At 32.2% G+C, this 16,697-nt stretch overlaps 1 protein-coding gene across 1 annotated transcript; it reads left to right on the forward strand.

The window, feature by feature from the left end:
- Positions 1 to 13,001: 13,001 nt before the first annotated feature.
- LOC149900009 (collagenase-like) lies at positions 13,002 to 15,966 on the forward strand. The gene is made up of 5 exons (XM_090113085.1): positions 13,002 to 13,188; positions 13,753 to 14,020; positions 14,371 to 14,469; positions 14,855 to 15,051; positions 15,862 to 15,966. Exons 1-5 carry the CDS (start codon positions 13,012 to 13,014, stop codon positions 15,964 to 15,966), a joined length of 846 nt encoding a protein of 281 aa, XP_089969211.1. The 5' UTR covers positions 13,002 to 13,011.
- Positions 15,967 to 16,697: the final 731 nt, after the last annotated feature.

A 16,697-nucleotide genomic window follows, 5' to 3' on the forward strand; every position in this document is an offset into this window, starting at 1 on the left:
GATTTCGAAGTGGTTGAGATTGTAATGGCTGGGTTGGATCGTACAAAATTATGTGATATTTTGTTGTGTTCAATGTTTTTAATAGATTGTTTTTTTAAATAATATGGTGGGTTCAGACGCTTGCGTTCAATTTGACATTCAACGACAATGATATTACATATACTAATTGTTCAACGAACACAAGCACGGGCACAAGCATGTAAACATGTTGTTTGTGCATGCGCCCGTGTTTGTTTGTAATAAAACACTGGTATGGTTGCTGACAGACATCTTTAATTGCAGTTTATGGAAAGTACACAGGTGGCGCTAGTTTGCACAAGACAATATTTTATTACCACAGATAAACAAATTTTACAGTTTGTTTATAACGTAAGCGCACGGGCTGCTTGCCGGGCTACTTGCAACGTACACAGAACTTGTAAAAACAAAGGAAACAGCATCAAAAAATTAATCAAAAAACTTGAATTAAAATCAATTTTGAGATACTTATAATATTTCTCTTTTAAAAAAATAAAAAGTTTCATCCCGCCTAAATTCACGTGAACACAAGTTCTATCATTTATCCTACTTTAAAAATAGAAAGTTTGTAGTTCAGTGGGAACAATCAATTCAAGGGTTAAGTCAAGCGCCTTAAAGCCGACTTTCCGTAAACAGAAAATTTTGCCGCAACTCGTTCAAATAAATGTGAAGCTATTAATCTCAAAGCTTATTTCGGCGTTAGGGAGTCTTCACAATGCACTTCGACTGCATATTGTATGAATTAAGTAATTTTTGAGACATAGGTTACGATCTCATTTATACAATTGTTAATTTATACATTTCATAACCTAAAAAAAATATTTTGTAACGTGATTCATTCAATGATTTATTAATCGAACAACAAGTACATAATAAATACCGTATAAAAGGTCTTTTTAAAGGTTTGATAAAATAAGTTTTATCAGTAGATATATTCATCAGATTTGGATTAAAAGAAGCATGAAATTAAGATAATAATCTGGATTAGCACATAATTTAATTTACCCGCATACCATGGTAAAGCGCGTGCAGCCTGCAGGTAGTAAACATTAGAACAATAATATTTATAGCACATATTTTGTATGCGAACAGACATTGATTTTTTTGAAAAATTCCTTTGCAATAAATATTAAAATCATCATGAAATAACAAAGAGTGAAAAAAACAATTAACTACAGCAAAATTTGTTTGTTTCTTTTTACTCGAAGTTCTTGATTTTATTTTCTTCACACAACTTTGCTTTTTCATTTTCTTTAGTACTTAATTATTTTCTTTTATCAATTATTAAATTATTTTAGGCAAACTATATTATATGAAATATTTCAGTACATCGCACGGTATGTGTGACGACGTCTTACCTTGCAGTATTTCATCAATACATGATGTATGAACATCTTTTGTTGAAAGCTCGTATATTTCCCTTGATTTATGCCCACACCGAGGGTATGTGTTTCATTTTTCATGGCCGATAATGAGATAAGTTTGTATTACACGATCCGCTGCATGAATAGATAAATAGTTGTTTCGGCACGATTTTGAAAGGCTTTCCCAATCGGTAGTACATTTTATGAGTATTATATTAATGTTTAATGGTTACAGTTTGAGTTTGAGATTGAAATCGTATTATTTTAATAGGAAAAGATGCAGTAATCAGTTATGCCATTATTATTAATTTTATAATAATGGCATAACGTTGTGTTTTTCCTGTAAGATAAAAGTTTATCGGAACGTTTAACGTGATTATAACATTGTAGCTTCAAAACAAATAAACATATTTTAGTGTGGTTTATTAATTATAATCGTTTTATGTTAAATTCTACGTTGTATGATGAAGTTAAAAGATTTTCGAAGATATATCTACACATTGAGATACACATTCAATTTTTTCCATTTAATTTCTATGTTTGTCGTCTATATGTGGCTATCCATTGTTTTTAAAAGTACTTACATTAAATGAATCTTTTGTCAGCTAATGATAACGTTAATCGCCATTCTAACGTAAAATGTAATCATTGGCAACAAAACTTGTAAATGTGTATCATTATGCAAAGACCATTAAACTCTTTCCCTCATATTTTTGAATACACCTCGAAACACAAAAGATTCCTCACAAAGAACTGCCATCAATCACCTTTCCGAGCTTTTTACTTGGTTCTAGTACTATGTGACGGATAAAGGAATATCTAGATTATTTTTATAATGTTTTCAGCCTTTAAGTGTATACGAATAAAGAGTTTTAAGTGTATGTGAACTAAAAAGTGTTCACCAATAACCAACAGTTTTTTAAAGGTATAAGGATATGGGAAATAACATGTTTTTAAGCTATTGTATAGCTTCTATCGCGGGCCTTGAGCGCGGGGACCGAATCCAGAAATTCCGTAACGAAAAAACCTCACGCTCCCCACTCCGACGGGCACGGAGGTGTGGCTTGAAGGCATAGCATGCAATAGCTTTACCGCGGCAGTCCCCTAGTGCCACACGTCTTTTATTTTTTCATCCTATCTCTCTTTATGATGTATGTGTATTTTTATTATATGTTAGGGAAAACAGACCGGTTAGGAGGTACTTAATAAATAATTAAAAAAAAGCATAATTTCAACATTTTACACACAAATCCCCAAAAGCTCATTCGTATATCAGGAACAGCTTACAAATTATGCAAATTCAACATTGAAAACCGTAAATAAATGACTTTTTTCCCATAAATATTTTATTTCTCCACAAAGTATAATTGCCGAACAAACAGACCAATTAGATGTCGATTTATTAATACCTTATATCGTTGTTTGTGGACAATTATCGGAATCCATTGGAAGTTTCACGAAAAATAATATTTCAACGTTTATCAGAGAGACCGCACATTCGCGTTGTTTCAATTTTATTTCGCTTTCATATTTTATGAACACCTGATGGATCATTTTAAATGGAAACGGTTTGAAGGTGATTTTGGAGATTGTGTGATTTTATTGTGTATTAAAATTATGTTGTTTAAGGATTAATATCAGTATTTTTTAATTATTGCAATGTAGAGATGTTATATTTTTCTTGCTTCTTTTTGTTTATGGTTTATTTCTTCTTGTTATTAAAAGCCTTACTCAAATCTTATTTAGATTTCTGATTAAACATAAATTATGATGGGTTGGTTAAATTGGCACCTTTGAGGTGTTTCTGAATTTATTTAAAAAAATGTTGGATGTTGATGAACTGATCCTAACCGAAATACATCCCATAAGGAGCGATGAAGGAAGGATATGGGCAGCTTATTAATTAAACTAACGCATGCAATAGTGTAAGTTGTAACAAACGGGTCGTATGGCGAATACAAATGTGTAAATGAACCATGAAAAAAATAGCTATATATAAAAGCCGGCCACAATTCAGCGAGTGCGATATCCACCTCTAAAATTCCACACGTCAGCACACGTGTTTAAAATTCCCATATCACGTTTAATTCAAAGGCGAAGCAATCACATTGCAGCAAACAAATTGTGATTCGCGACCGCAACGACATATCCTATTCCACAATTCCGGTTCACAATTTGAAGACGAGCGTTGGGAATACGGATTCGCGGATATTTTGCTGCCTTTTGCGGGGTGATGCAGCGACGGATGTATAGATCTAGATGGGTCGTGATTTATGTGTGGTTTTTGGCATGTCAATTTATTTGTTACGTGTATTTTTATTTTTGATAAATAAACAAAATAAAATAAAAAATGTAAGTACTGCGAATGTGGCTAGGTTTTGTTTTTACTTTTTATTTGAGGCAGTTAGTTTGCTTGAAAGTATTTTTTGTAAGCTATGTGTATAACATAGACTACAGCAGTAACTTTTAGTAAATTCTAAAAAAAGGAATTAAATGTGTAAATATAAAATACGAAACGGAATTTACATATACATAAAACGGTATGTATAACGTATACATAATATAATGTACCCATAAAGTAATAACCATTAGGTTCTGCATTGTATATTAGATATTATTTGCAAAAATACTCAAAAATCTATCTCATACTAGCGGTCCGCCCCGGCTTCGCCCGTGGTACATATTTACGTTTTCTCTACATAAAAACCATCCTCGTACTTCAAGGAATACAATAAAAAAAGAATTATCGAAATCGGTTCAGCCGTTCTCGAGTTATGCGCTTACCAACACATTTTGCGATTCATTTTTATATATAAGATTATTGAGGATCACCAAAATTAAAAGTCAAAGTACCTATTTGTTTGATTTCTTATTCTGCTCTATGAACCAAAATCTCTACCTCTCAATACTTAGCTTATTGTCAATTAGAAGGCACATCTAGCCACCTATATCTGCGCATGCATCGTAAATCCAATTGTCATTCCGGTTGCAAATAGTCCCCATATCCGCATGACACCATTTGAGATGCTTATAAGTCTGCATTAGTGTTACTGGGTTCATAAACTTGCATGATCTTCGGCTACAGGGTTTTGGATTAAAGCTGTATGATTAATGATGGGTTTGCTGATATGGCATGATAGCTTTCTTAGTTTTAGTTATCTCGACTATAGAGATTGGTTTTTTTACAATCTAAACGCGGTTGGAGATGATCGGTTCGGCAAGGTGTAAATAATTTTAGTTTAGTGGTGGTGATTTTATTGTTTTACTAGCTGTTGCCCTTGACTTAGTCCGCGATTACGTCGTTTTTCGTCCTTCGTCGTTTAAAAAAAATACGCGCGCACCATTTTAGAATATGTACGGTGTACCTAAGTAAAATTAACTCTCCAACTGAAGAATTAAATTAACCTTATGCCTGTAACTAATGCTTAGTTTTAGAAAACTGGTCAATCTATAACGTTGGTACGGATAAATATTTTTTGTAAATACATACACTCATTACATACTGTATATTGTTGAGCTTAATTGAAATTCTATGTTGGTATTCTATTAGATTGAACTAAGAATTATCTTCTAAGATCTTTTCCTGTATACCTACTTCGACTTTAACGGAAACAATTATTCTGGTTTATACACAAATAGACACTGATTCAATCTTATCAGATCGTTAATCTTTTATCGATTCAGTTTGTTGGTTTGGTTGGAAGAGGTCACTTATAACTGATAAGGCCGCCAAATAATTAAACTGTTGAAGTAAATAAATAAATACAATTTTATATATTATTATGGATAAAATTCCTTTATTTTAAATCTAGGTGATATAAGTAATAATGGTGTCCAAATAGCGTTACCTGGTTGACTCGTATATTATTTATTAAATAATAATGCAGCAATATTATGACTGTCTTGCGTGTATATCTAAACGCGCTTATACCCTGACAATACTTAATTTAAAATAGAAGAGACCACACTGCAAAATATGGACTTTAAACAGAAATAGATAGAGTCAAACCAGTTGCAGTGTTTGGTAACATGATGGCAAGAACAAGTTATTATGCTTGATTATTTGAACATTAAAAAGTCTCAAGGCTATAAAATAAAATAAATATCGTAGCAAAGGTATATCACAAATAAAAATTGTCATTCCACTTTGTTTAAAGCCAAACATTAAAAGATTAAACCGGTAGAATTCAAGTGTTGTTTCACGATAAATTTAAGAGACAGTGAGCTGACAGGGAGGTGGCGGGAAATAAAAAGGATTGTAAGAGATTGCAGTAGTGTTTGTGGTGTCGAATATCATTTATATTGGTTTTATCAACCGTGCTAAAGAGAGTTGGTTGTGACATGATGCTTGTTGCAGCGTTTCTGGGTTGAAAGGAAAAGGAAGAAATTACTTATTAATTTTTGTCTGTCATTTTATTTCTAGAATGCTTGAGAAAAATGTATGTGGCAATATTGCGTCACAGATAATTAAAAAAAATTGTTTTTGGATGTATTAATATTCATTTCTTTATATACAAACAACAAATACGAAAAAGGTAAGTGTAATTTTGTAATCTTGAACTTTAAAGTAACTGTAATAGTTGATATTCGCATACTTAATATACGATTTTGTCTGTCTAGCCCGGATGCCATTTTGGCTTTATCCCTTGTAAGCGTTCATCCTTCTTATCAACCTTGCAATATATGCATTTTATATTTCAGAAAACCTTCTTTCCGTTGATTTTTTGTTCTTATACTATAATGATAAAGAAATGATTATATGAATAATTAAAAACTAAACGAATATTGTGAATGAGTGAGCATTTATTTCTTTGAATATTCACGAGTTATATATTACTAGACTTTGTAAGAGTAAACATGCAAAAGAAAAGTATCGAACAATTAGAATTCTGAAAAAATAACAGCTAAAAAGACTGTTTCCTTCTACTCATATAAAACTACTGAACCCCAAAGTTAAACATACATAAATAAAATAAATATTTCAGGACAATTTTAACACACGGCACGATCTGATCCCATACTAAGCTTTCGCTTGTGTTATGGAAACCAGATGGCTAGTAAATATACATATATATTATTTTAAATAAATACTTATATAGATAATTAACACCCAGACACAGAGCAAACATCTATGTTCATCACACAAATATTTGCCCCGGGTGGAAATCGAACCTACTACCTCTGGCTTGGAAGGCAGCTAAATGTCACCTGACCCGGATCTAAGATGTCCCAATCGATTCAAACAACGACTTCAAATAAAACAAACTTCATAAACGTCCGCAGTCATTAAAAGTTGGGCACAAAAACGCGGGAAAAATTTAAAAGGGCAAATTAATCACAGCGTAGTTAAACTTATAGCACTGAGAACAAAGTTATCTCAATTAAAGAACCGACTTTATGGTGCAGCAAATTTTATGAGAAACCAGCCTTGTTTTAATCTTATTCTGTGTTATGAGTGTTTTGCTAGCGGCCATGTTGATTCTTGAGGAAGTTTTGCATTTTTGTGGAGAGAAATTTTTCATAGAAATCATAGTATGGATAAGAAATGGCTGGAAATTTATCGTAAAAATTAGTATTATTTCGTATTTTCTAGTGTTTGATTTTACGCGAGTATTATACATTTTGAAATTAAAGATTTTTTAACGGATTCTACCCGTGACCAAGCTCGCTATAAAGTGTTCGAAACGACGGGAAAATAATATAATGAATAAATCGCGTTTAAAATCCGTTAAAAAATCTATAATTTCTAAACGTGGCAAACGAAAACGAAACCGCGCGTCACAGCTAGTTTATATTATGTATATTTATGAAATATTAATCATTACTTTCTGGATTTATTATTTCGGAAATACTTTTGTAATAATATTATGTTACATATAGAGTCTTAAATAATCTGATATTAATTAATATTGTACAATATGTAAAATCATTCTCGAGTATTCCATAATGCAAAATTCTACATTTTTTTGCCAAATAATTTCTCCTAACCAAAGTTTTCGTTAAACATAATATTTGAGGTTATGTAACGTATTTTTTTCGCGCCAATTTCGTTCTATTGAGAGGACAAAATAACAAAATGGCGTCAGGAAGTTCCATCCATTGAGATAGGCCACGTCAACATTATGGGCTTATCCTGAAAATGGCATTTTTTGACCACTTTTTAAGCTGTTTAGATAGCTGTAATGTTTACACATCCGGGAATAAATAAGCGTAAAGTTTTTGGAGATATTCATAAAGGATGTATGTTTGCTGTTGGTATATTTTGTTTTGTTGACGTTAAAAGGTTAGCGATAGGTCAGCGGTTAAGGTTTGAACAACACAATCGAATCGAAATAAGTACTTGTGTACTGAAAGGAATACAATTGCAATCACGTAATTTAGAAGTAACACAAACAGATAAAAAATAATGCTGTATACAGGTATTAAGTGTGTACTGTGTACATTTATTATTTCTCTACAAATATTCTTCACAACAATGTCTACAATTGAATTTATCAACCTCGTGACCTCTACAACAAAGTCAAAAAATAAAACCTACTTAAACGATTCGATAGCTCCTTAACATTTACATATCAATATATCGACATATATCTATATATAGTATAATATTATCTGTATAGCATCCGCACTAGACGGCAGACAATGGTTAAATATACAATTCGTATTCTGCCGCAAAACATATGGCAGATTAATATTATACAGGATGGATATTACTTTATCGGATCAGTCGGGTTATCAGCAATTACTTCAAACTTCTGTGTTCATATGTAGATGATAAATGATAAATGTGTACGAGTTAAAGTATCACGAGTTGGGAATGTCACTTTAAATGAATAGATGAGATGGGAAACTCGATAGAAGATTTCTGCAGAGAAGCCCTTATTAGATTGCTTATTTCATTATGTATTTCTTGTATCAATACGTTCCTACAAACGACATGTTTTAAAATATGTTTAATTTTAATCAAGTGATACTCGACTCTTTTTTATGTGAAACATCTATACACGCGTAAAACCGATTTCTGGCGTCTCGCTATATGATAGTGTATACAGTATGCATTATATACACATAGTCTGTGTTTTTACAAAATAATGTCGATCTTTCACATCTACTAGGCGTCCCGTGACGGCTCACATTTTTTTCGAATATTAAAAATATTAAAAGAATTAACACGAGCATAATATACCCCAATACGTAATGACATTTCACTTGAATGATGAACAAAAGTGGCTTATACACTCTCACATAAAACACCCTGTATATCACTCAATTCGTTGTGTTTGCTTTTCATTCATCTCACTGGATGGTTTAACTGCTGATTGAATTATTGATCTAATTATGAATCGTTTATTTGGAAGGTTATGATTGGATTTATGGAGCCTTGCGTTATAACCAAGATGAATTTCCTTATGCTACCTACATACAAAAAAAATATTAATTCACTTCAATAGAGCCTTTGTAATTGTTTAGTGAACTTTTAATTGAATAATTCTGGTTCGCTGTAGAAATTCTAGCAACATAATTATGAACTCTATTCTTGTTGACTGTTCTCTATGAAATCTGCTTTGCGATAGTACCAAAGAGAAATAAATAACTCTTCTAAAAGAAGGTACCTACTAAAATATACCTACATTAAGCTAGGTAACATCCAATTGATTATTTATAGATAGACTAGGTTTCCGCCCGCGGCTTCGCCCGCGCAGTCAAAGAAAAACCCGCATAGTTCCCGTTCCCGTGGGATTTCCGTCATTTTCCCGGGATAAAAAGTAGCCTATGTCCTTTCTCGGGTATCAAAATATCTCATACTAAATTTCATGAAAATTGGTTCAGTAGTTTAGGCGTGATTGAGTAACAGACAGACAGAGTTACTTTCGCATTTATAATATTAGTATGGATTATTTCAACTATTATAACAATTACTTTGACAGTTTAACCTCAATATTAACTACTGTATGAAACACGATCATCAAGAAATGTTATAATATGACATAACCATGTATTGAATTCTTCATATAACGCCAAAACATCGTATTGTTATAATATGTCTCAAGGATACATTAAGAAATAATTGAAATACCACGGGATCTTGTACCGCTCGAAGCGGGATTAGACATTTCAGCGACAGTATGTACTAGTGATGTGCTGAGTGTCGATAAAATTTAGATTTTCGATAAAATTTCTCGAACAACGCTATCTTTTGAAGATTGGAATCGTATGTTTTAAGTAGCTCTAATCTTATAGTAAGGATAGTTTTTTATAGTATGGATTTATATTTTAATTATAAATTTTAAGCCTTGTACTTACTGCATTAAATTTGATCTTTTTACAACTTACACACGAGAATAAATTAAAATGCGAAACAATAAATAAGAGTGAACTTATAATATAGAACATTCTACAAAATATAATACTATTTTTATGTATTCTGTCCGAATAGAACCCAGCATGCATACCTAATTAGGTGTGCATGCATGCTGGGTTATATTTTTTAGATAATTATCATACATTTGATGTACATATACATTTTTACTGAAATTAAATCAAAAAGTAATAAAGTATCGATATAAATTCGTACATCCCTAATGTCTGAAACCTGGAGAATTATTCTCAAGCTTCAATAGTGCGTAGTGTGATATTTCAATGTATTACGACTTTGTATCAATTACAATACTAACAATGTTACTGGTTTCCAATATATTTTGTTACCGATACGTTATTTTTTATACCTACTTCGGATACCAATTATTCATTGCAGGAAATGTTTTTTTTTATTATTAAAAAAACCTCTACATTTTTAAGAAATAGCCGCTGATTAAAAACGAAGAAAGTGCATAAGAATGGGATTTATTCAAACTAAGTTCTTTCTCCCTAATTTCATAGAAATCACAGGTATTTATCATGATTACTAGCTGCTCCGCGCGGTTTCACCCCCGTGGCTCCACCCCTGTTGGTCGTAGCGTGATCATATATAGCCTATAACCTTCCTCGATAAATGGGCTATCTAACACCGAAAGAATTTTTCAAATCGGACCGGTAGTTCCCGAGATTAGCGCGTTCAAACAAACAAACAAACAAACAAACTCTTCAGCTTTATAATATTAGTATAGATTAACAAAACGATGCTCGACAAAAGTAACCGAATTGTCTATTACTAGCTTTCCGCCGATGAACTACAAAGTTTAGTACTTCGTGGATTTTCGAAGAAGAGGTATGACGTGATCAGACTGCGTTACTGGAAAACCTGTTATCAAAACCGATAATTGATCATTATCAACTGTTATCCACCAAGTATTATCATCATTATTGTTTTGATTGACTATATGATAAAATGAAAAATGAAGGGTAAAATCACCTCTAAAAAGTTTGTAGATAAAACTCTTTTTATATGTTTCCGACTGCTCTTCTAAAGAATAATCATCAGACCGTCCTACTAATATTATAAATGCGAAAGTTTGTGAGGATGTGTGTTTTTGTTAGTCTTTCACGCAAATACTACTGAACTAAATACAATTAAATTAAGCACACATATAGAGTGTAACTTGGATTAACACATAAGATAGGTTTTATCCCGGAAATCCCACGGGAACGGGAGCTATGCGGGTTTTTCTTTGAAAACGCGGGCGAAGCCGCGGGCGGAAAGCTAGTATGATATATTTTAGCACTGTATTAATAGTAATATTAATATTCTAATAAGTGATCAACATTTTACAAATCTCAACTTCTAAGACATTCGAAGTACACAACATAATATTTACATCATATCTAAGACAAAATGAACAATAATATCTTTTCTTTTCTTAAATAATAGTTATTCTTTCTATACAAATTGAAACACGATACCAAGTTAAAATAGACTTCAAACGAACTCCGTGAACACTGTATATAGCTAAAACAATTTAGGTTCAAAAACTGCAAAGGGCAGTCGTGTCCCTTTGTTGATGAAGCTGATTATCCTTCCTTTGATTAATTGATGACCAGATTTTAAACAAGGCTTTATTAATTCGTGCCTTGAGGTATTTCGGTAGACTTAAGATTTAGAATAATTAATTTTGAGTGTATTTTACTATGGTGAAAATAGTTTTAGGAAATTAGGCGTTTTTGCGTAGCCATAAAATTATAATTTTTCTATGTTTATATAAATCCCATGTATTGATTTCATTCAATAGTGTGTTATAGAATGTATGAATTAAAAATTATTTACGGTACACCAAAAAGATACATTTTAAAAACTTAACAATAAATTTTGATAGTATTTTGTTCATATGTAACGAAATAAGAGATACGCCTTTTGTTATACCGAAAGACTCAACTTTTTTACCTAACAAGATAAGTTGTGCTTTAGATTCAAGTGGCTGGTGATAAATGGAAATTTCCTCAGAGCACTTCCCATAGTAGATCCTATACGAAATACAAAGAGACGCCACGTCTCAATGATAGAGGATCGAGCCTATCGGAAAGCCTTACGGGTCGACGTTTGATGCGGTCAAGAAGAAGAAGTATAATTAATTAATTATTACATTCAGATTCTGTATAATAAGTAAAAGGTTAGTAATTCAGATATTAATTTGTATTATACCACAATACAGTAAAATCGTTAAAATACCTCTTTGATACAGCTATTATTATAATATGAATTTCAATTGCACTTATCATACTTATATATTATGTAGGTATACGCACAACGCAATGTTGTGCGTCCGTTTATTAATATACAGTGATTTTAGTTTCCGGGTATTTTGTTGTACGATAATAATAAAAAGATAAGATACGTTGTAGCGTGAAATGTAATGTGAGTTTATAATCACTTTCCTTTGATTAAATATAGATTTAAGTAATTAAGTACTCTCTAATGTTATATATAATAACTTGCTTGATAAATTTTTGAAGAAAATAAAAAACGAGGCGGCATTCGAACCCGAGTCTTTTTGCCATTCCGGGACAATGCCTAGCCTCCCTCGCGTCTCCTGATTCTGCTTCTTGCAGTTTTTTAGCTAAACTATTTTGTTCTGATATGTTACATTTTTTTAATTACGTTATGGAATTTTATTATAATCAGTATCACCTTATTTTTTCTTAAAATTATGATGAGCCTTAGCGATATTGATTAGGTAGTTTTTAATAATTGATTGAATCTACATTGTATACATTTATCAGTTCTAGATATTGATTTAAATAGAACCAGCTTAATGTTATTTCTTGGAAACATAAAGATTAGCGATTTTCAAGAAAATTTTGGCCACTGCAAATAAATAATCTGATGGTTATATAAATGAATAAATATTTCTGGAAATTTCTGGTAATATAATGGTTTTAATGAATAAATATTTCTTAAATTGCACCACATTAATGAACATTTGTGAACAATAATAATGAACAAAAAATCACGAACATGAAAAAATGCAGTGTCCTATATGACATTCTTCAACACTGAGATCAACTTAATAAGCCGATTCATACCTACAACACTTCGCTAACCTGAACACAATACACAGATATAACAAAATAAAAACAAACAAACACACAAAATAATCCCATCCTCTATACTACATATCATATCTGATAATCAAACAATAATTATAGATACGTGATACGTCGCAATCATTTTCACGTTGTTTCCAATTAGTTCAAAATGTATCTCAAATTGGTTGCATTATTCTTTGTTCTTAGTGTCTGTAATTGTGAACTGTCATATGATTATCATAGAAATGTGGGTGTTCGAGTCGCAAATTATGTTCTCCAAAATGAGAGGATGGCCAGAATAATTGGTGGTTCTAAAGTACCTGGAACTACTTCTTATCCTTATCAGGTAATGACTAAACAAATGAAGGGATTTGAAAGAAAGTCGAGTACATAGTATTTTTCTTGTGTTATATGGTTCAGAGCTGATTAAATTTGGAGTGAAGATCTCAGATTTTTATTGCACGGAAAACACTAGATTAATATTCAACCGAAACTGTAGAAGAAATTATATGAATTTAGACGAGATTTGAACGATTTGGGTTCTTCTAGTGTTAGTGTTAATTAATTCTGGAGTCACAACATTCAATAGTGAATATTTGAAGTACTTGACTTTAAATACATTGTCTGATAAAATTAATATGCTATTTGATTTCTTGAATCTCCTGATTTCCTGCAAAATTCTCTCCACGCCATCTAATAAAAGTTAGATTGAACACCGCGATCACCCAGAGTGCAGAGACATTACTCCAACGTACACGAGACTATATCTAGGCAATGCAGCATTCAGTTTTATACACATACCTATGCAATGCAGCATTCAGTTTTATACACAATTACCTATTGAGTACTCTATCTAATGATAATTAATTGCACAGTTGATAAATTGATGTATTAACATCATACATTCCAGGCAGGTATAGTAGCGACCCTCACAACTGGCTGGACGTCCATCTGTGGAGGAGCCCTCATCTCAAACACCCGCGTCCTCACCGCGGCTCACTGCTGGTGGGATGGTGTTAGTCAAGCGAAGACCTTCACTGTAGTACTGGGATCCCTGACCATATTCACTGGGGGTACGAGAATAACCAGTAGTGATGTGGTGGTGCATCCCTCGTGGAACTTGAAGGACTATACACATGATGTTGCTGTGGTCAAAATTGCAAGGGTGGAATATAATAGTTGGTATATTTTGTTTATATTTGATCTTTATATGGAAGAGCTGCTTCCCTCGGTTTGATCTGGAATAAAAAGAAAAAATTGGTTAGGTTACTTTTTTCTGGTGTCTGAAGTTTCAAAATCAATTTATTATTTGTTTTGAAGGTTATATGGCACAAAAAAATCGCTTTCTGTTCAATTTGCGAATATCTGTATAAATTAAAATATTATTATTATCTAAAGTCGGTATTATGTGGATTCTAATCACGTTTCATCAAGTTTTTAAAAAAGTTTTTCAAAATGTCGATAAAGAAACTAAATTTTGCATGTTTTCTAGATTAAAAAATTTAACAAAAGAAATTAAATATTACAGATAATATACAAGCAATACCGTTGCCAAGTGCTGCAGATGTTAACAATAACTTCGCGGGCGTCACCGCGACTGTCACGGGGTATGGGAAGACGAGCGATGGTAGGGAAGAGATAAATATGTAATTTATCTATGATATAATTTGAAAACTAGATTATTCTTTGCTGTGCTTCTTGATCAAGCTACGTTCAACGTCCCATTATTCATTAGAGTACACATGTTCGTCATTTTTAATTTTTTGATTGAATTATACAGTATTTATTACGATATACATGCAGAAATTTACAGTTATGAAATGTATACAATTTAATCCATTTCTACAAACAGAAAAAATACTTCTTAAGCATACTTAACAATACAATAATAACCACACCCTTAAAGAACTAAATAATTTTGCAATATCATGTGTCTTATATATATATATAACAGACACGAAATTCACTTTATTAACACCAATAAAAAAACATATGCCATTTAAAAATTTCAGCTCAAACCAGCTTCCCTACAACCACGGCTCTTCACCACATTAATTTGAAAGTTATCACCAACGCAGTATGTCAGAAAAGTTTTCCCGTGACGATCCACGGCAGCCATCTTTGTACCGATGGTAGTGGCAAGGTCGGGACTTGTGAAGGGGATTCTGGTGGACCGTTGACAGCTGTGGTTAATAATAAACGGACTTTGGTATGTGTTTTTGATATGTGGTATTTTTATGGTAGTGTATGCATAGGGTCTGATGTGTGGTCAAAACCATAAACAGTAGGCGGTGTCAAACTCAAACTGAAACATTTATTTATTCAATTAGACTTCTTCTAGAAAAACTTTGGAATCGTCGTTACATAGGTGTCATAGGTGCTCTGTGCTAATTGGACTCAGAATTGAAGTTTTATTCAGTTTTTTGTATAATGAAAATTCTGTACCTATAATGAAATCTTTGTGGAAATGTTATAGTTTCAGCAGTTCATTTAAAAGCTCTACTGTATCTTTACAAATAAATTTCATAGTTTTGAACCTGATTTGGTTTTTAAAGTGAAACTTTTATTACATCGTCTCAAACTTTTTTGTCTGTGTAGCGCATGTCGTGTGACGGTCGGCTGCCGAGGTATAAAGCAGTGTTCGGAAAGTTTCACTTTTACCGTGGTTTCATAAAACCACACAACATTTTTGTTGTTGTGGAATCCCGATTTTTGTTGTTGTTGCGTACCTACATACCAACATTCATAGTTACAAAATGGAGATTATTATGAAAATATTCCTTTATAACAGACTAGCAATCCGCCTGCGGCTTCGCCCGCGTTTTCAAAAAAAAACCCGCATAGTTCCCGTTCCCGTGGGATTTCCGGGATAAAACCTAGCCTATGTCACTCAGAAATGATGTAGCTTTCCAACAGTGAAAGAATTTTTCAAATCTGCCAAGTAGTTTCGGAGCCTATTCAATTCATACAAACAAACAAACAAAAAATCAAACCTTTCCTCTTTATAATATTTGTATAGATTGGCATAGTTTCCTTCGGGCTGGCTGACAGCTGCCAGTCTGGAAACCCATCGGTGTACACGCGGGTGACTGCTTTCCTTACATGGATCAACGCACAACTATAAGCGGAAATTTTGTATAAAAAAGGTTTTATGCTAAATAGTATGGAGAATAAAATAAGATATGAGAAGTTTTTAATGTATTTTTATTTATCCTTTACTAGATGAACAGCTTTGTACTGAACCGACGACCGTATTATAACTTAATAAATAATTGTAAATTATACAATTTAGACAAACTGATTTAATTTTACAGAAATCGTATTTGTTCATTTAAATGAAGATATTTTTAAAACTTTAGACTTTTTTACCAATTTTTTACCACTTTAATTCTGGTTAAAAAAGGACATTAATTCGGGTTACCTAACGTATCTCCTAGTTCTTTCCTTGTTTAATTATTGAGAGGAAAATTTTGCAAATTTGTGAGTTTAGTCTAAATCATATTAGTAGGAGTAGGATTACAAAATGTTTAGATAACTTTATTTTTCAACTATATTCCCTCATAAATAACAAAGCTTCTTGATTTCTAATTCACTTTAAGCCTTAGGGAGTAACAGTGTTGGAAACTTGCGGAAGAATTGTGAAGTTAAAGAATAAACGGTACAATACAATCTAGGAATTAAGAGGTTGTATAAGTGTAAGAGAATATAGAGCCAGTAGGGTATATTATATTGTTGTAGGGGAATATATTATAGTCTTGAGGGTTGAACGTCGTTAGGGGACTTGTATTTAAGACATTGAACTAAGCAAAATATATGAAAATATAAGGGTCGATAATATAGTCTATATTATCGACC

The sequence above is a fragment of the Colias eurytheme genome, chromosome 19 (assembly GCF_061535395.1).
Source record: "Colias eurytheme isolate Ceu_HAF_F1 chromosome 19, ilColEury1 Martin Lab GWU primary, whole genome shotgun sequence".
Taxonomy (NCBI): domain Eukaryota; kingdom Metazoa; phylum Arthropoda; class Insecta; order Lepidoptera; family Pieridae; genus Colias; species Colias eurytheme.